Consider the following 27948-nt stretch of genomic DNA (forward strand, 5'->3'; position numbering starts at 1 on the left):
CAGTTTACGTTTTCAGGCTTGGACCTGCAGAGAAAAATTGCCTTTGGGTACAGATTTAGTCTGTTTTGAGAAAGTGAGATTTTTTCCGACAGCCCGTGAAGTATACACCAAAGCAAAATGACGTAAATCAGGAAATGCTTGTGCTCCACACACCACCTGAGGTGTGTGTTTTGCCGCTCGTTTCGCTCTGATACACAGTGTTTTTAAACTTACAGTGTCAGTGGGGCGTTTTGTGTAAAGACTGAACTTTTTTGTTTGTTTTTTTAAAGAAGACAGCAAACAGCAGAGGTGTCGTCGGAACATGGAGGCGGAGAAAGAAGACGAGGATGAAGCATCTCCTGAAGAGTACGTCGCCCTGTCAGACTTCATTGGAGGAGGCAGTGACCAGGTCAGAGAGCCCTGCAGACCTCTAATAACTGTGTACCTCCAAAACAAACAAACAAACAAAAAAATGTTGGATAATTAAGTCTGACTTTATCGCTTTTGCCCTGCAGCTCAGTTTCAGCTCAGGAGACAGGCTGGTCGTCCACTCCAAGCCTTCAGCGGAGTGGTGGTGGGCAGCTCTGCAGGGGGTCCCGGGTTACGTCCCTGCCAGCTACCTGCGTCTGGTTACTGCGGAGGAGGAGGAGGAGGAGGAGGAGGACGTCTCTTCGGAGGACCCATGGCAGGATGAGGAGTACTTCGGCAGCTATGGGACACTGGTTTGTAACTTTTCTTTAAATACGTCCCCACTGGTTCAACTTATCATAAACTTTAAGGTTTTTCTTAATAATCAGAACCTTTAACTACTTTAAGGTAAGGTAAGGTTACTTTATTTGTACTCGTGGCTAGATTTATTTTGCAGAAAAGTGATTGCATTTTATAATTTTATTACAAATCAGACCTTGAACCTGACAGGCTGGTGCTTGCTCATGTGACAAACTAACAAGACAAAAGACCAAACAGTGCTCAATGTTTCACCATTCAGCAACATAACAGCAAGGACAGGTAAAAAGATAGGATACATTAAAACAAAACACAATAAAAATCTTAGGGTAATAAGAATGATAATACTTTATTAATCCTTTACAGGAAATTACTTGTGAAAGCAACATGTAAACACACAGACAACCCACAAACCTGACAGAAAGTCAGCAGTAGGATCATATACATAGCATAGAAGTTAGAAAAAATATAAAAGTTTAAAACATGCATCTCATAAGTTAACATATTAATGCTAATTACTGTGAGCTGAAAAAGCCGGTAGAAAGGACTTCCTGCTGCACTCAGACCGGCACTGAGATCTGAGCCTCCGTCTGGGTCCTAAACCTACATCATACCTCAATTAAAAGCAATCTCTGGGATAAAAACATAAATGTTAAAAGTCACACTAAAATAATGTTTTTATTTTACTTTTGAAGACGTAGAGACCTTTAACTGACAAACTGAATTTGGGCAGAGTTTGAACTATATTCTGTGAATGCTCATGTAACAAAAGACAGCAGTAACATCTAGTAGACCTTTAAAGATCAAGTTTTTACCTTGTAAAATGTGAACATGGTGCTTATTAAAGGGGTGATTCCACCTTGATTCTTAAAAAAAAAAAAAATCATGCCTGACCATCTTACATTTGTCTGGTTTTTCTGTGCATTTGAGTTCCTAAACTGGGGTGGGATCATGGCGAGTTTTGCCCTGCTTTCTTTGCGCCAATTTGTGGAGCAATACTTAAAGTGCAATAACTTGAGAAGTAATGTAGCTAGAGTCCTGAAATTTTGCAGACTCACTGATATGTACATGTGGCCTTCAGTAGTACAACCCTGCTCTAATAGAATAATACCAACTAATTATATTATGGTGCAGATTTGGTTAAAAAAAAATCCATATTTAATATTATTTTTCATTTTGAGGCAGATTTCTTTCCCCCTGTGATTGGCACCAATAGCAGTTTTAAAATGTAGAGTATCATGACAGTCAGAGACATACTACATGAGAAAAATAATGATGAACTTACATCCAAAGCTTGGAGCAAAGAAAACAATGCAAAAATTGTCATGACCCCACCTCCCTTTAAGAATTTGTAAACTCAAGAACTAATCTAATCTATGACCCCAGATTTAACACATGGTCATCAATATTCATGACATTTAAAGAAAAGCAGTCAAATTGAAGATGGTCTGGCATGGGACATTCAGTCAATTGAAGCGGAATGACCCATATGCAGAATAAGCAGTCAACACCATGGCTGACTTTTGAAATTGCATGGTACTGATCATAGTCCTAAAAACACAGATTTTTAGGGGTTTTCGTATGAATAAAAACAAAGGAACCAATCTGTCACCTTCCAGCGTGGTGTTTTCTGTATCTTCTTTAGTTGCTTTCCAGTTCAAATACACACTGCAGAATTATTCCCAATGTGACAACTTGTCATTGTGTGGCGTGGCGTAGTCTTGCAGTGTCCGAGTAGTGGTACAGGTGAGCTGGTGTGCTCAAGCTGTTAGAGTAGGTGGGGGATAGGTTGAGAGAGACGCAGGGAATTCATTGATCTGCACAAGAAATAGCGGTGTAGTGTTGCATCGAATCCATTTTATGGCATGAAAGGATTATTTTATGGAAAAACTTTCAAACATGGAAGATGAATTCTTAATTACTGACCGGAAAATGACTGTCATGTATGAGTTTAGACAGATTTGCAGCCCTCCAGAAAGCCTTGCATTTCTGATCATAATTCTATTCATCAGCATGCAGACTTTAGGTAGCATAATCCATCTCGATAAACACCATCTTTTGTCAAAGTTACACCATCCTTGTAGTGTATTGTAGTTACTTTTAGCAGTGCATTACAGAGAGTTGCAGAGATGTGAACATTCACTAGAAATGTTGGGAAATCAAGCCCAGAATAGATGCATAGTGGAAGAAGAACCTGACTTTCAAACATTTGCCTGTCAATCTGCCACCCAAGAAGAAGTATGAAAACAGACCCTGCTCTGTTGTGCAAATTAATACCATTTTGGATCCAATTAGTTCTTACCGTGACAACATTTACTCTTTCTTGAGGTAAAAACAAATACAGTTATAGATTGTGGAAAGACTAAGGAGACCAGAAGTGTCAGACATTACAGAAACAATGTCTTATTTATTTATTTGTTTTTTTTTGTATCGGTTTTTATTTTACTTTACAGTTATATGGACAATATTTCTTCAGCCTGATTGAAATCAAAGCTCAGACACCCTAATCTAGCTGTTTACATGGACGTTAATTGAAGTGATCTGATAATATGCACGTTTAAATGCCTGAAAGCATTCAATCACAATATAGCTTTGTTAACTAATGCCAATTGGTTCTACCTGCTTCAAAGCATTATAAATTTAACAGGAACATTTTTATTCCAACAATGTTTTTATAATCAGTAGAAGAAAATGACTAAGATGGATCCACATCGTGTCCTTGGAGCAGTTTTTGCAATTTTGCTGTTCTCTCTAATTAAGCAGCAGTCTTTGCTGCACATAAGTTGTTTTGACAAAGTTCATCAATTAGGAGTGGAGCGTGGGGCAAATATATGCAAAAACGCTGTAGTTATTCCAACCAGAAAGAAGTGATTGGATTAAGCACTTACACAGTTATTAGGTGCCAGATTGAATAATCCTTTCGATCAGGCCAATCTTTCTATTCTGGTTGAGCTACTCCCATTAGTCTGTTTATTAGTGGAATATTAGGGTCCATGTTTACACAGCTATTTTCATTTCATATAATTGCCATTTTATTTCATAATGCCACTTTTAATCACACAGCCTTTGTCAGTCAGCACAATCACAATATGAGTTGTGGTCTGAATGAGCTGTAACAGTGCAATTTAAAACAGTTTTTAGATTTTTTTATAATGCCATTGTTAAATATTGTGTCTGTAATTCCATGTACCATTATCAGTGTTATCTTTTTTCATATACAAAAGTTAGGGTGGGACACAGCATACGAATCGGTCGATATAATCCCAGCTGCATCTGTAGTGGTATACTGTTATTTATTCACTGAACCAAATCATACCACTTCCTGTTTTTTTTTTTTTTTTTTTCCCCATTGTGTCTCATGATACAGAGGCTTCACCTGGAGATGTTGTCAGACAAGAGTCGCACTGAGACGTACCGGCAGGTTATTCTCAGCAACAGCGCTTCTCTGAAGAACAAGGTGGTGATGGACCTCGGCTGTGGGACCGGCATCATCAGTTTATTCTGCGCTCAGCTGGCTCAACCCTCAGTGGTAATGTTCACAGTGTGACTGATGTGGAAGTCAATAAAACACATGAAGCATACACACACACAGGCTGCTGGTTAGGAAGGCTGCAGTATATAAACTTCTAGGACTTTGACTTCAATCAGACATGTTATGAAGAGACATGTAGCTGCCTGCCAGCCTGCTAGTTCAGATTAAGTCACCTGTTTGCTTGTTGAAGATTATTTGTTGCAAACATAATCTTTAGTTCACTAGAAATTGTGTCTTGGTCATATTTACCCAAATTTTATCAACTACATCCAAAAAGGCAGAAGTGAATTAGTAAATATCATGAAAATGTACATAACTCAACCACTTTCTGATGAAAATTGTATTTTAAACTTCTAAATATTCCAAATGAAAAGAAAATCCCTAAAAAAACTTAATAGGAAATCCAGTAAAATGAATCACTGTCTAACACTACTCAGTTTAGGCAGACTGTATGTTGAACTTTAGTGTACTTATACTGCCATCTGCTGGACGAGGAGTGTTGCTGCAGCATTTTGCGTACACTTTGTGTGTGGTATTGTAGGTGTATGCTGTAGAGGCGAGCTCCATGGCCGACTACACGAGACAGCTGGTGAAGCAGAACGGATGTGAGGAGGTGGTCACGGTGCTGCAGGGGCGAGCTGAGGAGATCGAGCTGCCAGAGCAGGTGGACGTCCTGGTGTCTGAGTGGATGGGTAACTGCCTCCTGGTAATAATCACACCTCCAATGCTGATGCTTTTGTTATTTACTGTGTTTAGATAATATTTCTGCATTTCATATTTTTTCTTAGCATTATTTCTTCTTCACTGGATCCTATCATACGCTTCCACTTTTGACCTTCTGGAGTTTGAATTTGTCACCTCATGTTTTCTTGTCCCTTTCCCCTGATCTAGTTTGAGTTCATGGTGGAGTCAGTTCTGCAGGCCAGGGACCGCTGGCTCCGAGACGGCGGCGTCATGTGGCCTTCCTCCGCAGCCCTCACCCTGGTGCCATGTCAAGCTGACAGCTATTACACCGAGAAGATGGCCTTCTGGGAACGGCCCTATGGCCTAGACTTCACCCCTCTTCAGTAAGAGCCATTAGTCAGCAGCAGACAGTGAACAATATCCTGTCTTGCTTGTATTTTTTGTACTTACTCTGTTTTCGCTCAGTGTTAAAGATCCTGAACTTTGATGCGCAGTTCCACAAGTTTAGTATGTCAGTGGTGGTAATGCTGTTTTTGTGTGCTATTTCACACACACACTTGCAAGATACAAATGAGCGACAGCCACAAATATGGCAACCAATTAGATGATGGAACAAATTCAAACAGGCTCCCACACACTGTCTAACTTGCAACAATATTTTATTGGGGCATCATTTTGGTGCTAGACCTTTTAATTAAGGTGTAGCATATAAACAATGCGCAATTAACGTTTAAACCTGTTGGATATGCATCTGCGTCTTAAAATAGATGTGCTAAGAGCTCCTTAGCGTTTAAATCATTTATGTGAAACAGAATTTTAACATGAACTACAACTGAAATTAACCTTTTGTCAGGCTGACTGTCAGCAACATATTTATGTGTAGGTCAGACAAAAAAGTGCTTCTTTTTACAGTAATAAACTGTGTATGTCGTGACTCCTTCATGCCATCACACGTTACTGTCTTAATTATTTCTTTACTACTTTATTATTACTAGTAGTCACCTGCATGTACTTCATATACTCACTTCTTTATTTCTAACATAGATGCTGCAAATGTGTTTTCAAAATTGATCCAGTTTGACTCATCCACCTGCACCTCAAAGACTAACGACTGTCTTTGTATTGGTGTAAAGTTCCTTTCAGACATGCACTGTTTTCCATTAATCTGATGCAGCGTACACATGCTGAGTTATTATGTGAATGTGCACCCTGGTCACTTTTCTGTAAAAGCTGCTTGGACCTAATAGTGTTTTGGTATCACTTTCATCACAGCACATGTTTGAACTGCATGTCATCACGTTAATGGAGAGGCACGGACAAGTGATGTACTTGCTGTAGTGTAGAGCAATTAAGGGAAGGCATTTTCCACATTTCAGCACCAATATTAGACTGAACAGATCAGTCACATGAGACTCATCCATGATGAATGTAATCTGAGTTTTGACAAACAGTAGTAGAAGCTGAGGTTTGGTTTGTAGCTTCCAGCTGTTTGTTGGAGTCTTTTCTCTTGAGTTTATTAAATAGATGCACTACCAGAGAGCATGGACCATGAGAGAGCCTCTAAAGTAAGACAGATTTGTGCATATAGGGACAGCAGAAGTAACTTAATAATAATAATAATGACTTTATTTGTATAGCAACTTTCAGAAGAACATTCACAAAGTGCTTTGACAGGTAGAACATAGTGATAAAAGAGAAGAAAAGGACAACTTTACTGGAAGGCAAGTCTATAAAAGTGGGTTTTAAAAAGTGATTTCAAAGAATTTACTAATTCGGCAAGCCTTATCTCCTCAGGCAGGTTGTTTTAAAGCCGAGGGGCTCTGATGAAGAAGGCCTGGTCACCCTTGGATTTAAGCCTTGACTTTGGAACAACTAGGAGGGACCCACCTGTGGATCTAAGGCTGTACGAGGGGACGTACGGGGCTAGCATGTTTAAAATATAGCCAGGGGCAAGGCCCTGGCAAGCTTTAAATATGAGTAAAATCTTAAAATCAATTCTAAAACGGACAGCGAGCCAGTGGAGGCAAGCTGGAACAGATGAGATGTGATGTCGTCTATTCAAACCAGTAAGAAGCCTTGCTGCTGCTTTCTGGACCAGTTGGAGGCGGGAGAGGGATTTTTTGTGCAATGCCCGATAAAATGGAGTTGCAGTAATCAAGATGGGAAAAATATGAGGATATGGATCATTTTTTCAAGGTCTGACCAAGGGAGGATTGATTTGATTTTGGCAATGGTTCTTATGTGGAGGAAGCAGGACTGGATGACTTTGTTGATGTGGGGCGTGAAACTGAGTGAGGTCAGAATCAAATAAGATGCCTAGATTTCTGGCAACGGGGCTTTACATTCGTGGATAGTAGACAGTGGATGTTGGCGGTGAGGCTGTTGTCGGGATTTGGAGGGTTGAACACTATGATTCCAGATTTGGAGTTGTTTAAGAAGTTTTGTGGCATCCAACAGTTTATATCATTCTAACAGTTAAAAACAGATGGTAGGCTTTCAGCAGGTCTCAGCAGAAGGTATATCTGTGTGTTGTCCACGTAGCAATGAATAGAAACATTGAGACGCATGATAATTTGATAATTTTAACTTCATTGTGTACTTATAATTGCAAAGTATCCCTCACATGGAGACAGGATCAGTCAGGATCTCATGGCAGGTCACACTGTGAACTCTTCTTCACTTCAGACAGGTGAGCTGTCACAGACGGCACAGTTTATAAGCTGCAGTTAAACCATTTCATACAAAGCGGATTTAAGGGCAGACTTGTTTATTAGTACAATATTATACATTATGTTACTCAATATACTGTCCAAACTCACATGGAAGACAAATGAAGCTATGAAGAACAATACAAAAAAAATGACTTCTGTGTAAAAGACCAAATGTTGTCATTTTAACAAATTGATTAAGCAGCAATGTTACTTATCCCATGTATGAAGTACATTAAGTTACTTTATGTTCCTCTGAGACATAGAAGTGTCCACTGTCTCAGTTAAAGTTGATCTGTATTGGGAAATTGGGGAAAAAGTAACTGCATACCTTTGAAAATCTTATCTCTGGGTTAACTTTCCAGCTTTTCCCTGAAGCTTTTAACTTTTTGAACCCCTCCCCTCAGGCAGGAGGCTGCAGTCCATCAGGACTAAAACCTCTCGCCACAAGAACAGCTTCTTTCCCTCTGCTGCATCGCTGATAAACACTGCCTGTGCCACTGCAAATCAGCTCTGTTGACTATATGAATTACTACTGTGTAGTAACTGCACATACCTTGTCTATTTTTAACCATATTTCTTACATCTCTTTACTTACTATTTTATTTTATCTGTACTTGCACCAAGAGCATCAGAGAAAATTCCTTGTAAGTGTAAAAACCTACTTGACAATAAAAACCGATTCTGATTCTGTATCTCTTAGTGTATTTAGGTGCTAATTAGTATCCTTCAATACTCTGAGTATTAGACATCTGGTTTCTGTTTACATGAAATTACTAGTGTTAGGTTTCTTACTGCCTATCTGAACTTCTCAGCCACTTATTATTGCGTAAACTCAGTTGCGAATGAACTCGGCTGTCTAAAGTGCTCCTCTCTGTCGCTCTGTGGGATTTTTCATGTGACCAATGCGAATGAAAAACAAGAGTGACGGTGCAGTTTGGGAAGTGCATTACTGAAGTCCGACACTCCCTTTTTTATTGTCTTGATCGTTATTCAGCATTTCATTTGGCTGACTAACTGCAGCGCAATTTGAGTTGAAAATGTGCCTGTAGACTTGACTTGGAGCCAGGATGAGTCATTTCTGTGTCCCAGTATCCTGTTTCTTTGTCAGAGTACTCCAGTTGGGATGCTTTTTTTCTGGCTTTTTTTAAAACTAGAGTTTCAAGTTTACATCCCCCAAGCATAACTGTGAAACTCGTATTCATGCACGCATGTAAACACACTCATTGCCTTGAATGGAGTTTACTGCAGTTCTGAAGTTGATGGTGTGCAACATAAGGCACAGACACTATATAGTTACACCTTTAATCACTGGGTAAACTGATATGAATACTGGGATTGTGGACTGCTCAAAAATTGTGATCACATATAGTTTCCAAACACAGGAAGGGTGAATTCATGAAAATCAAGAGCACTCATAAGACAATCCAGAGTGAGTATGACTAGAGATTTTAAGATTATGACTATTTTCTATAAAACAGCACCTCATGGCCTCTGCGAGAGAATATTTAAAGTCACCATTTGTTAAGATGTTGCCATTTTATCCACTTGTCGCTTGTTCTATTCAGAAATCTATATTTAGGTAGCCAGTTGTGGCCTCTACAATTACAGAGTAGATTATATCCTGTTTGTAGATAGTGTTCATATACACTAACAGAACCATTTTATTGTTTTTGCCATAAACTTATTTTCCCTATTGAGTTGTATTGTATATTAGCTGTGGTAGCAAACTAATTACGCCATGATGCCGAGTAATGTTTTATCTCTGCAGACCTTTGGCACAGCAGGAGTTCTTCACCAAGCCCAAGTTCAGCCACCTCATTGAGCCCGACGACTGCCTCACTACCCCCTGCGACGTCATCTGCCTGGACATGTACACTTTGCAAGTGAGAGACCTGGAGGTACTGATTGAGTTTCATCTTTAAAAACTGCTGCAACTTCCACAAGTTGGCCTGTGTTACTGATAGCACTCTGTTTCATTTCTCAGGAAATGAAGGGCCAGTTTCATTTTTGTGTGGAAAAGTCTGGTGTTTTTCATGGATTCACTGCCTGGTTCACTGTTCATTTTGAGAGCCTGGAGGCAGGAGGTGCAGCAGTGGAGCTGAACACAGGACCCGACTCTGAGTAAACAAAACATGTTCAGCACTATTAATTTGACACATATTACATTAATATTAATTAGACGTGTTTCTCTTCAGGCCAACACACTGGAAGCAGACTCTTTTCATGCTGGACAGGCCGGTCAGCGTATGTGCCGGAGACTCCATCAGTGGAAGCATTGTCCTGCACAGAAACCCCGTCTGGAGACGCCACATGACCGTGACCCTGCAGTGGAGCATTAACAGCAGCACAGAGGATACAGATAACTGCCAGGCAAACCCCTTCGTGTCACTTTACACTATTTATCTGAGTGATTATGTCCACAAGGCGGTGACAGATGATTTTATTATATTTCATAGCTTTGTGGCTACATTTTTTTCATGCTAGGTGATTCAGGTACACATATTAGCTTCCCAAAAGTCCAGACTTGGCTTTAAGCCAGTGTCCATAAAGTTGTAAACTTGCTTTTTTCTCCTCTCTCCTCAGGCTGGAACAAAGAGTTTCCCCATGTGGAGGTGACATACTCTCACCCGTCAAGAGCGGAGATCCACAGAAAACCGCCCAGTACATCGTCTGTTCAGCTGTGAGCTGCTGCTGACCTGGAATTAATGTTGCCATCAGGATGACAGTGAAAGGAGGGTCATCTGGCAGCACATGTAGATGTGCAACGATAACTCCATAGCTACAGGTCCAGGTGATGCAGCACACTATGAGCCATGCTGTAAGAGCAGGTTTACACAGACAACTCTGGAGCTACACTAAATGGATTCGGTGGGAAAAGATCAGTGACGTACCGGGGATGTTGACAACTGTAACACCAAATAGATTTTCACAGAGTTCGGGCCACAACACTATGCTTTTATGTCCGTTGTACTAAATATGCATATTGTCCTACAATAAGCATTTCATGTACATTATAATTTGTGCGTACATACCACTGGGCTTGTGTGGATTTAACAAAGCAACAGATTAACCATGAATTACAATGGTTTCAATGTTGGACCTTTTTTCATTGAAAGATTAAAGTGAACAATGTATTCCACTGATACATTACAAATGTAAATCAGATTTTTGTGCTAAAATATGCATTAAAAACACAACAGTGTAATGCTCACAAAGACATTTTTTCACAATTAAATTATGAATAAAATAACTGTACAATTAGGTTGTTGATGTAAATTAAATTACAGCATTTTAGGAGTTATTAAACTACTAATTTGCTCTTTTCCTTTTCTTTGAATTTGGATCATTTGTAAACATCTACATTTTTATTTGACCTGTCAGTAACAGGTGAGGCTTTCTTGTCCTGTTTGTATTTGCTGTGGCAGAACTGCTGTGACACATTTCTTGGGTAAAGTTCATCTTTGCCTCGGCGGATCGTCCCCGCTTGGTCATGGCTCTGTCTTACTCTTTGCTTTTGCTCTGGAGCGCGTGTTGACCTCTGAAGATAAAGGCTCAGTGGGCGAAGACTCAGGAGTAGGAGGCCTGGAGAGCGGAACAAACAGAGGAGGTTTAACCACTTTATCATTAACCACCTTGTTCTTCTCCTTTTTCTGCCTTAAGTGTTTGTCACAGTGGTTCACAAACGTATCCAGCTTCACAAAGGTCTTGTTGCACACTTTGCAGTGATAAGGTCGCTGTCCTTTGTTGAGGCGTATGTGCAGCCTGATGTATGAAGATCGGACAAAGGTGCGACAGCAGACGCCACACTTGAGATCCTCTGTGTTGCCTTGTGTCTTCTGAGGCTGGTTGAGCGGTGGTGTGGACCCTGGTTTGGCCTGTCCGGATGCCTCCTGAGCCTTGTGAGAGAGCAGCAGGGACAAGGAGCGAAAGCCCTCGCCACACCGCTCACACTTGTACGGCCTCTCCCCGGTGTGGAGGCGAACATGTGCCAGAAGCCCGGCCTTCTGGGTGAACGACTTGTCGCAGTAGGTGCACTTGAAAGGTTTCTCCCCCGTGTGGAGCCGGCGGTGGGTTTTCAGATGGGAGGCTCGGCCGAAGGTCTTACCACAATCTGGACATTTGAAGGGCCTGTCTCCGCTGTGGATTATCTTGTGTGCCATCAGGTGGGAGGACTGATGGAAGTACTTGCCACAGGTGCTGCACCTGAACTTCCTCTCCTTGTTGTGCGAGGCGAGGTGGAGGGTGAGGTGGGCCGAGGAGATGAAGGTCTTGGTGCACAGGCTGCAGCTGTGGGGGTCGAGGGGGACTCGGCGGTGGGGCCTCCGACCGTTGGTGGGGCTGCTGCCCGCCCGGCAGGATGGGCATTTGGAGGGGCTGTCTGTTGGCCGTTTGGGGGTGTCACTGGACTCTGGGTCAGAGTCTGACTGTGGTAGGGTGAAAGTGCAGCCACAGTCTGAGCAGTGTCCAGACTGGGGCTGCACTTCTTCACTGCTTTTGTCCAGCATGGCAGCTATAGCAGGGGGGGAGGGGTCCTCATTGTTTGACAGATGAGGGGGGATATCTGAGAGAGAAACAAAGACATCATATCTGTGAGGTTATGCAGCTTTTAGGATGTAATATACCAAGCGCTTTTAGGATGTAATATACCAAGCAATCCCCTGTTGATTAGCTACATTACTGAGAGGATAAAGCACAGCTGAGTGGCACATTATCTTCTATGCCATTGCTTCCTGGTTAATGGCGACGCATTGTGTTTGTCACGATCGTGTTGGATGTGCTCGTATTACGCAGGACAAACATGCAATCGACATGGAAATAAAAAAAAATGAATAAAAAGAAAAGGAGAGCTTACTAGCAGCCTGTCTGATGTGCTGTAATGTACTGTAGGCCCTGCTCTGGCGTAAACAATGCGAAGGCTGTTTGAGAATACGAGTAATAAACAAAGATTTCACATACCGTGCTCCTCCTTCGTAATCAAACGTATTTAGGTTATTATTGCAACAAAAGCGCGGTGTAACGGCATGATATCAGACTGAAATAACACCGGGAGCTTGTCGGGTTGCATTTCATCGTCTGCGTTTTCCTGCAAACAAGCTACTCGGTTCAGGGAAGAAACGGGGCTGCAGCATCATCTAGCGAGCGGCGGAACAACTGTCCCGTACGACTTAAAAAAAAGACAAAAAACTAAGTTAAGCATTAACGATGGCAGAGTACAGTGGCCTGAGGAGCTTTCACTGATTCATCGCTGTGAAAGTTTCGTTTCACTGAAGAGGCCGCGTGAATGTCGATCTGTCCTAAGTTTCGTTTCTGTCAAGACGCAACTTGATTTAGTTGGAAACCGAAAGGATGCGACTAGAACTGACGTGCGGTGTTTGGATTGGACATGAGCAGCCTTTATATCCAGCAGACAGATGTAGCAGCCCCTGTTTTAGGATCAGATGCCACCCTTCACCACCATGACTGAGGTACTGCGATTTAAATCACGTATTTCTTCATTTATGGGGGCTTTATGAGCATCTATGATTAAATTAACTTGATATGAAGAAGGAAATGATTCAGTGGACTAAAATAATGTAATTAACATTTTATGAATGTAACTTTCTTTTGTAGTTTCTTATAATTTCCTCTCTGTCTTTGCATTTACTAACTGATGTGTTATTTTGCTGATTAATTTCTGTGTTTATTTGTGTTTTCTGCTTTGGTGTAATTTAACTCCTAAGTGCAGCAGAGTGATGTGCACAGAGGAGCTTACAGGAACTGTAACAGTAATAGTGCTGAAGCTGGATCTGCACTTAGATGCGGCTGCAAAATCACACTCACCTGTCAGCATCTAAATCAACCAAGTTACTAAAAATGACACAGTAAAGTATTTTTCTGAAGTAGAGCAGTGTGACTTGGTGAAATTATCTGGACGCTTTGGTAAATACAAACAGCCTTGGACTGGTTTGGAGCACCTAAAAATGCTTTTATTGCCATTATTATACTGTCAGTGTTGTGATTTATCATTGTTAGATTGTTAGATTATGGTTAGAGTGTTTTCCTTCTGTTGTAATGCCTTTCTTGCCTGAACATTAGCACAACTAGCAGAGGCAGGGAAGGATTTGTGAGAGATTTGTATAGGCAGACAAGTTAACAAATTAAAGAAAAGACCTGAACCATTGACTCATAGAGTGATTAGATACAGAAGCTCTGTTATGCTGTGTGGATCATTTTGCTGGCATGATTTGACTCTACCCTTGACCTTTAGATGCATAAGTGGGTCAAACATGACCCGGTGAGGTTGTTTTCTTGCAATATCTTTGTAATGAAAAGTTTCATATTCTAGCTATTTCTCAAAAAATATGATTCTGATATTATTCCATGTACATTTTTAAGTTGCCTTTAATACTTTTGAAGAAATTGTAATGTTTGTATCACTACCTCATGCTCTTTATCACTGATTATATCATACAAGGGATGATGCAGTGTGCAAACTTGTAGGGACAGAGAGCAGCAACAGTGAGAGGATATCAGTGGAAAAATGTCAACACAATAGATGCTGACATTCTTCTACCGATGTTCTGTGTAATATTCCTCTTTTTTAATCGTCAAAATGTTTAAAATCTGTTACAAAATGAAAAATAAACATATTCCAAACACAAAATCCTTCTTGTATGGACAAAAATATAATACAAGTAATACTGCAAGTTATTATTTGTAACCAAAATAACAAAAATGGCATAAAACACATTGATTCTTGTACGACTTATTTTTAGCCCACTTATGGAAGAATGTAGGGTCCAATCACTTGTGCAACTAAGGGTTAAGAGTTCAGTGTCACTGCAGATTAGTACAAAGTTGTTCTGAGTGATTGTCTTTATCCTGCGATGAAACATTTCTGTCCTGATGGGAGCAGCTTCTGGCAGGATGACAACTCCCACATAAATAGGGCCCCAAGGGTCACTAAATGGTTTGATAAATATGTACCAAAACACTAAATAAGCTCCAGATTCTTGGAGAATCAATGCCAAGTTGCATTGAAGCTGTTGTGACAGTGTCTTATTGAGACACTTTATGGTGGCTTTTCCTTTAATTTGTTACCCAACAGCATATATACTTATATGTGCCCATATATCACATGTATGCTGTAGGAACCAGGTTGTACCGTTGGTAATTTTTAACATTTTGTGAGATGTTTTATGTTGCTTACCCCTCCCTTACCTAGGCAGGTGGTAGGTTTCCTGAAGGCGAGGCTGATGAAACATAATGAGTAGAGGAAGAGATCTGGTGGCAGCTTGTTGTATTAATAACTCTTGAAACTTTAATTATTTTAGTTGAATATTTTAGTTTCCTGTTTTTTTCTTGTTGCTTCTTTCATTCATTCCTTTTTTCTCACCTGCACCCATCTGGAGTCTTATTTCTTCAACGTCCATTTATCTCTGGTGACAAACGACAATATCTAATGCCCAAACGGGGTCAAGGAACCACACAAATATTCAGCCATGTTAACTATAATTATTATCTGATTTCATGTGAATTTGGCTACCAGTAGGCTTTTATCACAATATTCTGACTTTCTTACAGCAACCAGCCCAGGAAGAATGAGTCAGAAGACAAAGAAAAAAGCTCGGTGAGTTACGCTTCTTCCTGTTTTTGCTTTGCTGTGCTGACTCATTTACAGACAGAGGAAAACTTAATTTTGAGGGCAATGAAAAACATGCAGTGAAGCAACAGCTGAGTCACTGACAGATTTGTTCAGACACCTCTAATGTCATGCCAACCTGCTGCTTAGACTGCTTTAATTATTTCTGTCTGCATGTTTCCACGCCTGCTAATGCTTCGCCTCTTTTATTTTTTTTGGGAGAAAAGCGTCAATGCAAATATGTAGTTTTTGACCATATTAAGTAGCCCAAGTCATCTTTAAAGGAACCATATTCTTATGTGTGTGCATGCTTGCTATTTTTCATATCACCACCAAGTGACAAGAATTTTTCATGGAAATTTACAGTTTTCTTTCATTTTTATGCATCATCTGGCTTTCAGGTCTAACTATGCGATCATTCCTTCCTCAAAAATCAACTTATCTTGAATTTATTTCCTGAGTTTAATTGAATTCTGTCAGTTTCAAAGCCTCAAAAATGTCCTGTTATCTAGCACTGGTATCATGTTGCTGTCATAGTGCTGATATGTAAATTAAGTCTGTTATGTGAGCACCACAAGTCAAGAAGACATGAAAGTAACTTTACATGATGGGTTGGTGAATCCTTTTGCATATGTAAATATATGTATGGAAAGAAACTACTTGTGCAGTTTACAAAACTTGAACTCATATTTAAACTGCTATGTTGAATGAGGGTACTTGCTGTGCTGGTGTAGAAATATTTAGCTCTTAATTCTGTGCTTGTGACGACACAGAATATATAATAATTATAGAAGATAATTAACACAGGCTTCTACGCAAATAAGCATTTTGGCCTTGAAGTACACATATGCACTAATATTTACACAGGAATTCAACTATTTGTAGTCATTTGTCTGTTGCTAATTATCAGCTAATGTAACATTTCAAATTCATGCTAATAAGAATTTCACGTTATTAGCAGTACCCCTTTTTAAATTGTCTGCCTCATATAATATACTTGACAACATTATGTTCACCACCAGGTAATATCTAATTTCAAAGAAAGCTCCTCATGGTTCAGCCTATAAATTCAATAATATATGTGCTGGCTTTGTGTAGATTCTTACTCATCCATCATGTTTCTTTGTCCAGGTCTTCCTTTGGGGCCACAGCACCACCTTTCATTGACTACCTGAAAGATATTCTACGTCGATATCCAGATGGTGGACAAATTTTGAAGGTTGGTGTAATGCCCAAATACTTGTTGTTACGATTACTTTCTGAAATATTTCGTTTTCAGTGATACACATCTGTGATGACATTATTGTTGTGTATATATAAGGGAATATTTTATCGAAGTATTAGTGAAATCGACATATATCTAAGTGCAATATCCAAATCACAGAAGCTGAAATGTTTTGCTAAAGGTAACATGAAGAGTTGTGGTGCCACAGATATCTACAAATCTTATCTTCTAAATGCAAGGAAATGTGCTCGCTAAAAGTTACATAATCATTTTTATAGTCATTTCAGTGGATCAGTGCCAAAATTATCCTCCCTGTTAAAACTCATGTTCCTGTACCATTGCAAACAAGATTACAACAGATACTGAGCAGGTTTTTGATGAAGTAATAATTAATAGTTCTTCAAATATCCCTGTAAGCTGTGGCACAGTGATGGTGAATCATGTTTCAAAATATCAGGGTCTTACACACTGGTGCTCTCTTGCGTTTTAAGGGCACTGAGTTGCCAGTTTATTAGGTACAAATGTTTATGCCAGTGAGAGAGGCAAAATATTAGAAATATAATGCAATACGGGTCAACTGACCGGTATTGCGTCTATACCTGTCTTCAGTATTACCATAGAGTTGAATAAAAACCGAGCATGTTATAAGGCATACATAAGTGTCACTGTAAGTGTTCAGTGAAATTATGTTAGATAACTCTGAATCCAGCAAAAATAATTAAGAGTCAAAGAAGTAAGATAGATGAATAAATCAATCGAACAATACAAATGGTGTAGGAAATTGAGGTAAATGCTGCAAATTCTATAAAACTAAAGCAAGATAAATGCAAGACAATAATGCAAGACAATAATGCATAGAAGTGTACGGGTGTGTTTGCAGCAGTAGAGTCGGGACGGATGGAAAAAACTAACTTGGTTATATCTGCAGTCTTTCTAAGCTATGAGAGGATGTGTGTCTATGTAGGTTTGCGTGTTGAAGAGGGGATGATGGAGGCGGCAGCTCTGGAGAAGACGCTGTTCTTCAGTTTCTTAAATTGGGTTTTAATGTGTTTTTATCTCTTCCCCAAATAGCATCAAGACTGTGATTTGGGTGGGTCTGTTCCCTGTTGATGTTGCTGGTCTTCTTGCATACATGACGTCCATACGCTGTTTCATTATTGCATTGAAGCATCGGTTTCCACAACCTTTTTTCCATTTTTATCACCTGGATCAAGTTAGTTCTCTTTGGCTGTCAGCAGAGAGGGTTGACAAGATTATTGTCCCCACACCACTCAGCCAGATGTCAGACCTCCTGTCTGTGGTGTGACACCTCACCGTCAAGGTATCAGACCCACTGTAGTGGTGTCAACAGCAAACCTCGCTGCTCTAAAGTGTTAGTGGGGTGAATGGGGGTGCAGTCATGGGTAAAGATAGTGAGGAGGGCTGGATTGAGCACACGGTCATGCAGTATAGCTGTGTTCAAAGCGAAGATTGAAGACATATGGTTGCCCATTATGACATTTTTTGGTCTGTTGTTGAGGTCGGTGGTGGATTCAAGAGAAGTGGGGGGCTAAAGCCTGTCGCAGAGTGAGGTTAAAGATGCTGGTTGCTAGTTGATAAGCATGTGATTTCAGTGTGCAGCCTGACCCTCTGTCTGTTTATGCTGCTTTGGTGATGTCTACTTTCAGCAGAGTGGATCACTTGCTTGCATTGTGGAGCATGCAAGTATATTTTCCTCTTTGGCAAGCTGTTGTGAAAGTATTCCAAGAACTGGTTTGGCCATCGGAAAGTGTAGCAACATTGCTGATCTGTGAGGTGCTCTTATGTTCCATTTAATAGATCACCACATGCTGCTGAGGTTATTGTTGTTTTCTATGTACCCCTTAGTGCCCGGCTTATATTTGTACTGAGTTTCTCTGATTGCTTTCTTCAGTTCTCCTGAAGGCAACATCTCATACCCTAGTTCAGAAACAAATTCATAGTTTTGATGTTTAGAACTGTCTTAGAACAGAAGTGTTTTCGAAGTCAAGACAGACGAGACAAATTCTTTTAATTGCAACTTAAGATGGCAAAAATCACACTTATGATCTGTAACTGCACAAGTCATAAAAAGCAAAAAAAAAAAGAAAAAAGAGAGCCTGTAATAAATCAGCTCAAATAAAAGAAATGTTAAGGAAAAATATATATGACTGTTCACATACACATTTTTAAATCCCAGATCAGATAAAGCAGCTTGAAGTGACTGAAAATATTACAAACAAAATACACACAAAATTTATCGCACTGGATCCAAAAATTTCAAGACATATTTACAGCACCAGGACCAACATAACTAGCAATTAATATGCTAAAGCAGAGCTACTTAAAAGAATGAGAAAATACTGCTAGTAATTTCAAAAATGCGTGAACAGTTCCCGGGTTGCATTTTAACCGTGGGAGGTGTGTAGCAGTGAAGTGACTTCCTCATTTCAGACTTATACAGTTTTGGCAGCTGGTCATGTTCAACAGCTGTATAGGATGGAGTCAGTTTTAGTGATTGTCTTCTGATAAACATTTATTTTAACGGGCTAAAGTGCAATATAGAATGCGCATTAAAAGTTGTATTTACAGCAGATCTCTGTTGGATTTAATTTAGCTTATGTGGTTATACTGAATAAAGTTATAGCATAATGCCTAGTAACTGTATCAATTTGTCATCATAATTTAATTTTATAATCAACTTTCTTTCTGAGGACATTTGAGTTATGGCTGTTATAAGTTTGTCTTTTTTCAGAAAATTGTGTTACCTTTACTTAGCTGAAAACTTTCGTAAGCTTACATGATTAAATGATTAAATTTTCTGCAAACTCACACAGGTGTAATTCAGTCACTATGGCTTATTAGACTAGTTAACTATTAGCTTCATGGATGTCATCAAGTTCTATTTTTCACTAAAAATGAAAAATTCCATCCTACAAACATCTAATCTGTAGACCAAGACCAAATCTGCCCAGGTCTGGAATAAGGAAATCACTTCACTACTACACTTGACTTCTAAAACTGAACATCATCACTGTGACTAAAGGGAGCCAAAGCGTTGCAGTTTTGCACAAGCATGAGTTGGAAATGAACCAAACTATTTCTGTTTGCCTGTACAGTTTATAGTTATATAAACTTTATTTCTGAAATTAATTATGGTGGCAAGCCATTTTTTATGTTAGCAGTTCCACCTTTTCTTGTCCTGCTTCAAAAAGTCAAAATGTCTGCTGTGAGAAAGGTCTGCTGACACCCTTTTCATGTTTGCGTAGAAGTAAGTGGGTAACGTCTGTTTTGCTTTTGCTCTATTAATTGTTGTCCTTATTCGTCTTCAGGAGCTAATTCAAAACGCAGATGATGCTCAAGCCACAGAGGTGGTTTTCATCCATGATGAGAGAAGCTATGGGACTGAGAGCCTCTGGACTGATGAACTGGGAAAATACCAAGGTATTTGTGATGGACACTGAATAACAACGAGCAGTTTTGTAGCAGACGGCATACAGTAGAAGTGTGCAATATCATATAAAGAACCAATTGTTTCTACATTGCATGAACTTACAGTATTGGCAATATTTCAAAGTTAAGCAGAAGGGTAATTGCTCTTGTGTACAATTAAAAACTAACAATTTACATTACAAAAATACAAGTTGCAAAGTAGAAACTCAATCAAGCTAAAGTTAGTGCATCTTTCATTACTGAGATGCTTTATATTTTTCATGTGCATCTTTATTATTGATCATGTCACATCATGTTTTTGCAAAAGAGCAAGCAAGAGTTTTTTTTCTTGGATGCTGTCATTAGATGAAAATTTTATGGAATATTCTTCACACTGTCTGAGCTGTCACAGAAACTGTAGTTTCTATTGATAACCACTGTGTCTTGTCTGAAACACTTGCTGGTCTGTTTTACAGAGGTAGATTGTGCAAGTAGTGCACTGTCAGTGGCTTCATTTTAGGAGGAAGACTGATGCAGCACTGATTAGTGGTGCCATGGCTCATCCTATACCTCCTAAATTGCTGCTGCTACTGTGTTTCAACTGATTGGTTGCTAGCGATTCTTCTGCAGATATACACATAGACTTAATTTATTGATCCAAAATTGAGAAATTTTTGATGTTTACTGGTCGTTTCATGACCAATTGGAAAACACAGGTGTACTCAGTGATCTCTGGTGTAGATTCTACTTTGTACTTACACCATGTTTACCAGACAACCCGAACATTTTATGTAATATTCCTGAACGTGCTCCTCTTTAGTCAGCACCCTACATTAAGATATTCTGGGAGAAGGTGCCTCATGTCTGCTGATTGTTAGTTTACAATTCTGCATTTTTACCTTGCTCAGTGCATGCTGACATAGATTTCAAAACAAGTAGTTACATAAAATGAATGAACGACTGAATAAACAACACATTAACTTATGTTCTTTTTTATTTATCTTTCAAAGGTCCTGCTCTCTATGCCTACAACAATGCAGCATTCACTGAAGATGACTGGGAAGGAATTCAGAGGGCAGGACGGAGCGTCAAGCGCAATGACCCAAACAAAGTCGGGAGATTCGGAATCGGCTTCAACTCTATCTACCACACAACAGGTAAAACTACGTTTACTTACCACATATATACCTTATAGTCTAACTTTGTCTCTCTGAACTCCAAAAATCTTTTGGGCAGTTTTTGCTCCTGTCACATTTTTACTCACTGTTGGCTCATTTTTCTGTGCAGTATAAGCCCTTTCTTTTCTTGCAGTTTCTACCTTTGATGAATATTGTTTTTTTGGTCCCACTGGTCTGTTTTGGGTTTCAGAGGGTTAATAAGTATTCCTAAAGGATGTAGTTAATTCATGGGACAATATCTGCTTTACTTTATTCACAGATGTGCCAAGCATATTCAGTTCAGGGCACCTTGGCTTGATGGACCCTCAAGAAAAAATATTTGGAGAAAGAAGTGGAGGGTTTCGATGGTCTTTGGATGATGCTGAACACCAAGAAGCTCTGATGAATATGTATGATCAGTTCCAGCCCTTTCGAGATATAGTTTCACTTGTGAGCGAGCAAGAATGGTCGAAAGTTGTTCTGGAGGATCAGCACTTTGAGGGGACGATTTTCAGATTCCCTTTACGCAATGAGGCGTCAGAAATTTCAGACAACCTGTACGACTCCAATAAGGTAGTTGAGCTTTTTGATAGCTTCATTGCTGATGCAGACTTGAGTCTCCTTTTCTTGAAAAATGTGACCTCAGTGTCCTTGATACACATAAATGTCAATGGTGCTGTTAACACCAGACTTGAAGTGAAATCCTCCATCCCTACAGAAGTCGATTTGGAGACAGAAGAGGAGTCAATCGTGGAGGGTTCAACAAGGTTCAAACTGATAACTCTCAGTTCAGAAAACCACAGAGAAACCAAGTGGCTTGTGACGACATGTACAATGAAAGAAGGGAACATAGAAGATCTTGACAGCCTTGCAACAAAGTTGAGCTTTTTACCTCAGGTTGACTTGGCATTCCCTTGTGGAGAGAAGAGAGACAGTAGTGACAGTAGACTGAGCTGCTTTCTCCCCCTCCCAAACAATGAATCCAACAAGACAGGACTCCCAGTGTATGTCAACGCTTGCTTTGGCCTCACAGACAACAGAAGACACATCAAGTGGCAAGAAGAGGACCAGAAACATGACGAACATGCTTTGTGGAATGAACTGTTGATGAAGGAGGTGCTACCACAAGCGTACGTCATGATCATTCAAGATGCCATCAAACTTGCCCAAAAATCTCATCTCCCTGTCTCTTCCGTGTATGATTTGTGGCCAGACATCGCCCAGGTACAGCACAAAGACAAATGGTATGCTGTGGCTCTGGATGTTCTTCAGCACTTATTCAGACAGAATGTGGCTCTTCTCTCTCTCGCCAAAGACGAAACAAAGTTTATCCCTCCATCGGAAGCAGTGTTCCCCTGCAATGGCCCGACAAGCACTGACATATTGTCGGCCATCAAAAGGACTCTGGTTTCCTGTGGAGAAAATCTTGTCACTTTACCAGCCAGCGTTGCAAGAGCTATACATAAGGCTTATCCACACTTCGACACCCTAAAACATGTGACTCCAACATTAGTCAGGCACATTCTCCACGGGAACGGCGTGCACGACATCGCTAAAGATGACAAACTTTGTCTTTTGGAGTACATTCTGGGTGATAGAAAATACGAAGAGCTCGAGGGTCTTCAGCTGCTTCCACTCAGCGATGGCTCCTTCAGATCCTTCACAGACAGAGAGGAGGACACTGCTTTGATTGACAGCGAGGAATTTCCAAGGTAGAGTTTGATTTTTTTTTAAATATTTTTGTCTACATAAAAAGTATCTAAAATGTCTATTTGCTGCTTATAACTATTTTAAATCGGCATATTATGTTGGCCATGTATGTTGTTGGCATCTATCGGAGGAAAAATCGCCTTCTTCTTATGGTCTGGTTTCTGTTGTTTGACCCTTTGTTGCATACAGGCAGAATAATTACTGCTGCAGTTCTCACCCCCAATAAGAGCAAAATGAGGAATAAGCAATGTGTGCTTCCAGTTATCAAAATAGATGATGGTTGGGTGAAGATGAATTGTTTGAAAATGACAGTTTTAGCAAAAATTTCTGCACCAGAAGATGTTGATTTGAGGAGGAAACTTTGTAGTGATGTCGGTAGACTAAAATACTAGTAACTTTTTTTTTACATATGGGGACAGTAAATGGTGAGCATGTTAGTAAGCAGTTGCTTATTTACACATCCAAGTTCATTTAAAGTAGAATATTGCTAATAAACTTTTATAATGGTTGAATTCAATGCGTTCCTTCATTGTTAGGGGGGACCAGCAGAGCTAAATGTGGACATGAAGTCCAAATCAATACTAATGTGTCTTTTTGTCTGCTTAAAGTAAAAGAAAATTAAATGGTGGCTGGTGACAAAAAATAACCAATTACATTTACCGAACATTTTATGCAGTTTTATACTTCCACTGCCCTACATTTCAAAGGGTAGAGTTGTACTTTCTGCTCCACTACATAAATTTGACATTTGAATTACTCTTAAGTTGAACATTTTGCACAATGGAAAATATAACAAGTTTTACAGTGCAACACATCAATACAAATTAAGCCACTGTTTTTAAACCTTTTTGACTTCTGAGGTCTTACAAAAAGTACTGTGTTTGGGGTCCCGTGACAGATGCCTATGAGTTGTTAATGGCTCCACTAAACAATTTTTCCTCCCTAAGAATTTGACACAGTTTCATTTCAGTTAATGTTCAAATATTAAAATAACTGACACAAAAATCAAAGAATAGAAAAAAATACTGAAGCACAAAACATATATGTATATCAAAATTTGGTATTTTTTTTCCAACTCAGATTTATGTGTACATGAAACTGTTGTTGAACACAGAGTTGTTCAAACAAGCTACAAGGACCTCCATACATGTTGTCATGCATAACAATAAATCTGTCAGAGGGACTAAATCAGTACTTTTCCTACACCTTGCTCTAAATACTTTTTACATTTTTACTGAACTGAGCTTCAGTATATTATTTGCCAATTGCTACTGTCTTATTTCTGTCAGACTGGATTCAGATTGTAGGAGAGTATCTGTTTTTTTGTGGTCACTTTATGAAAACATCCTTGTTAAACAAACGTATCTTTTGTACAGAGTCTTGCTGCCGTTCTGCAAACACCTCTTCATCCCACATGACCTCAGTTCAGCCTGCAGTGCCCATCTGAAAGAACTGGCCAGCAGAAGTAAGTCATTAAATAGAATACAGAGATTTCGGAGTTGTCAGCATGTCATCTGCATGCTTTGGCACTATACATGCATATATTTAAACAGATTTTCTTCCCAAAACCTGCTTTTCAGATTTATTCAATGTCCTCAACATTGATGCAGACCATGTGGCTGAATACACAAGAAGGTATTTGCCACAGGACTGGAAGCAGACGAGAACGGAGCATGTTATCTGGGACAGCAACAACAGTCAGCATCCACCGTTAGAATGGTTCCAAGAATTCTGGAAGTTTCTCAGCGCTCACTTCTGTGAGTTAAGTCCATTCACTGAAATACCTTTAATACCAGTCAGTCCTCTGTCTGTCAGTCAGCCTGTACCAGTAGCCAAACTACAACAGAACACAACCCTCATTTTTCAGAGAAGCAAGCAGATTAGTTTGCCAGACCAAATAGCTCAGTTGGTGAATAAAGTAGGTGGCACAGTGGTGAGAGGAAACGAGTGGCTCAGACACGAAGACCTTGACTCTTATGTGCTCTGCCCATCTCCAAGGAGCGTCCTGAAGGTCCTCATGAATTTAGATTCTCAGTATCTCATCACAGAACTCAGGAGAACATCTCACAGAGCAGGAGAAGAACTGAAAGATTATCTCTCTCATCTGGATTCTGTCTCAGCCAGAGAGAAAGATTTACTCTCTAAGTTGCCCCTGTTTCACACCATGGGAGGAATCTGTGTTGCAGCTCAATCAAAACAAGCTGTGCTTCTAATTTCTGGCCTAACAGTGCCAACAGAGCTCCCCATGCCTGACTCAGTTATCCAGTGTGCTACTGAGGCTGATCGGAGGTTATTACTGCTGCTAAGTGTTAAGCTCTTGGACACAGCTGAAGCAGCCAAAGTCCTCATTGACTGTATTGAGAAAGGGGCTTGCAGCAATGAAGACACTGCAAATATCATGACTTGGATTTTGCAACATGGTAACATCCTTTTCTCTCAAAATCAATCCTTGAAAAGCAAATGTAAGAGCTTGAGGTTCATTGCAGTGAACAGAGAGATCAAAAAGACCTCGAGCTTTTTAGATCCAAGAATTCAAACTTTTAAAGTCCTCTTTGAGTCAGACTTCTTCCCCCCACCTTTGTACACTCACACACCGCAGATGCTGGAAAGCCTAACAGATCTTGGTTTGCTGAATAAAGAAACAGATGTATCCCCTGAGCATTTGCTGCATGCTGCTGCACAGATTGACCAACTTTGTGTGGACTGTCAAACTGAGGCTCTCAAAAGAGCTCAAGTTCTCTTGGAAATGTTGGATGCTAATGATCTACTGTCAAAGTTTTCTCATGAACAGCTTCATCAGCTCAAAATGCTGAAGTGGGTCCCATGTGATGAACCTGGTACTGACAAATTCAGTGATGAACATCAGAGTCCTTGTTTCTTTTGCCCAGATGAAGTACGACATTCTGCATACGAGGACATTGTTGGATATGTAATGCCGCTGGTAAAGCTCAGTGACAGAGTTTGCAACAAGCTTGGTCTAAAACGCCTACCATCTCCTGAAAAAGTGCTTCAGAATTTGTCAGTCTTGGCATCAGAAGCACAGAAAATGGCTGATCCTGATGCAAATTTGGATTTCAAAAGAAAGTTGCATAGCATATACAAACACATGCAGGAAAACATCTCTGTATTCACAGCAGCGATGGACAAGGAGACGCCCTGGCTGTGGACTCAGAACAAGTTTGTTTCACCACAGGACCTGGTTCTTGACTACCCATGTAATCTAGATCTGAGTGCTTACATTGGAAAAGTGCCAAAAGAATTTTTGCCATACAAGAAGTTACTCCAGGAGTTTGGCCTGAGAGCATTTCTTTCAGATGAGGACATTTTTGGCATTCTTCATTCAATCCAACAGACCATTGAAGCAAGGCAACAGCCATTTGCAAGTTCCTCTGAGATAAAAGTGTCAATCGAAATTCTTAACTGGCTGCGGAGAGAGCAGAAGCCAGTTCTGGATGATATCCCAGTGCCAGTGATCGTAGAGGGTGAACAGTTTACCCTTAAACCACGGTCAGCAGCAATCTTCTGTGATGTAAGCAGAAATGGGCTGAAAGAACTTCAGCACAGTGAAGAGGAAATGTATGTCATGCATGAAGAAATTCCAAAAGCAACGGCTGAATGGTTGAAAATTCAATTTCTCAGTACCTACATTCTCAATCCAGAGGATGTAAGCACTGGATACGAAATGGCAATAGAGCAATGTGGACAATCTGAACCAATAACAATGAGGATCAAAAACATTCTTAAAGAGTATGATGAAGACAGTGACATCTTCAAAGAGCTCATTCAAAATGCAGAGGATGCTGGAGCAGAGACCTGTAAATTTTTGGTGGATTTCAGAGTCCACAGAGATGCCCCTGAAAGTCTTATTGATCCTGATATGGCTCTTTGTCAGGGACCTTGTCTTTGGGCTTTTAATGATCAGCAATTCACAGCTGAAGACTGGAAAAACATTATCAGAGTTGGCTCTGCCTCAAAGGAAAGCAAAGTGGAGAAAATCGGAAAATTTGGACTTGGATTCAATACAGTGTATCATGTGACAGATATCCCCTCCATCCTCAGTGGCAACCATCTTCTCATTCTTGATCCAAATGTAACTCACCTTACAAAGCACATTAAATACAAAACAAATCCTGGAATCAAGCTGAATCTCTCTCTCAAGCGAGTTTTTCATTGGTTCCCTGGTCAGTTTGGACCATATGAACGCATTTTTGGCTGTACTTTCACCAAACAAAGTCCTCCGAAACCCTATCCAGGCACTCTGATCAAACTCCCTTTCCGAAGTGAAGAGGAAGCTCTCAAGTCAGAAATCAGCACAAACGTGTATCAAAAACACGACATCATTGCTTTCCAAAAGCACTTAACTAAGAATTCACAAACTCACCTGCTCTTTCTGAAGAACATCAATACGTTATCTCTACAAAACATGTCAAACAGTGCATCAACTCCACCAAGAGATGGTGAAATCGAAACCATACTAACCGTGTCCAAAACCACTGTGAGCACAAGGAGAATTCCTGATGAAAGCAGTGTGTCAAAACAGTGCAAAGCAGAGAAATCACTGATGAAACTCGATGGTAAATGCAAAGAGGTAATTAACTGCCGCACAATCGACTTTGTCCAGATAGCCTGTCAACAGTCTGGTGTAAATGAAGTCCACGGCTGGCTCTTATACAACTGCTTTGGGACACACAAGTCCTTGAAAATGGCCCTTCAAGAAAACAAGCACGCCAAGTTCTCTTTGCCCATCGGGGGGTTGCTGTACCTTTGCAAAATGACCCAGAAACTGGAAAATTGTCAGCAATGCAAACAGATCTTGTTGGACAGGCATTTTGCTTCCTTCCTCTTCCCATTCGAACAGGTCTTCCAGTTAATGTAAATGGAACGTTTTCTGTGACAAGCAACCGAAAAGGTCTGTGGGAAAGTGGAGTGAAAAATGAGTGGAACAAAGCTCTGCTTCAGGATCCAGTGGTGAATGCCTACATTACTGCTCTCTTGGAACTAAAGAAAATGTCTGAAAAAAATCAACTGACGGACTACTCTTACCACACCTTTTGGCCTGACAGGGAGAAAGTGAGTGAAACTTTCAAGCCTTTGGTGGATGCATTTTACTCGGCCGTTGCTCAGCCCTCCACTGGCCCAGAGCTGTTTAGTGATGGAGAACATTGGTGCTCAAT

General features: G+C 40.1%; 3 protein-coding genes across 4 annotated transcripts; 2 read left to right on the forward strand and 1 right to left on the reverse strand.

Moving 5' to 3' along the window:
* The first annotated feature begins 106 nt into the window (after nt 1-106).
* On the forward strand, nt 107-10956 carry prmt2 (protein arginine methyltransferase 2). Its single transcript, XM_022196170.2, has 10 exons — nt 107-161; nt 270-388; nt 495-701; nt 4073-4234; nt 4779-4943; nt 5129-5304; nt 9401-9530; nt 9617-9753; nt 9828-10002; nt 10216-10956. The coding sequence occupies exons 2-10, from the start codon at nt 302-304 to the stop codon at nt 10246-10248; spliced, it is 1272 nt and encodes a 423-aa protein (XP_022051862.1). The 5' UTR covers nt 107-161; nt 270-301; the 3' UTR covers nt 10249-10956.
* Nucleotides 10057-12752, reverse strand: LOC110952571 (zinc finger protein 239-like). Of its 2 annotated transcripts, none has more exons than XM_022196171.2 (2): nt 12589-12752; nt 10057-12193 (listed from the first exon to the last, which is right to left on the reverse strand). In XM_022196171.2, the coding sequence occupies exon 2, from the start codon at nt 12135-12137 to the stop codon at nt 11121-11123; it is 1017 nt and encodes a 338-aa protein (XP_022051863.1). In that variant the 5' UTR covers nt 12138-12193; nt 12589-12752; the 3' UTR covers nt 10057-11120. The 2 variants fall into 2 exon arrangements, with proteins under 2 accessions (XP_022051863.1, XP_022051864.1); XM_022196172.2 differs by having other exon boundaries at nt 12485-12739.
* A 5-nt stretch (nt 12753-12757) lies between these two features.
* Nucleotides 12758-27777, forward strand: LOC110952569 (sacsin-like). The gene is made up of 8 exons (XM_051958870.1): nt 12758-13097; nt 15196-15241; nt 16385-16472; nt 19808-19919; nt 20918-21064; nt 21345-22776; nt 24151-24239; nt 24355-27777. Exons 2-8 carry the CDS (start codon nt 15213-15215, stop codon nt 27648-27650), a joined length of 5193 nt encoding a protein of 1730 aa, XP_051814830.1. The 5' UTR covers nt 12758-13097; nt 15196-15212; the 3' UTR covers nt 27651-27777.
* The last annotated feature ends 171 nt before the right edge of the window (nt 27778-27948 follow it).

Source organism: Acanthochromis polyacanthus, chromosome 14 (genome assembly GCF_021347895.1).
Source record: "Acanthochromis polyacanthus isolate Apoly-LR-REF ecotype Palm Island chromosome 14, KAUST_Apoly_ChrSc, whole genome shotgun sequence".
Lineage (NCBI taxonomy): Eukaryota > Metazoa > Chordata > Actinopteri > Pomacentridae > Acanthochromis > Acanthochromis polyacanthus.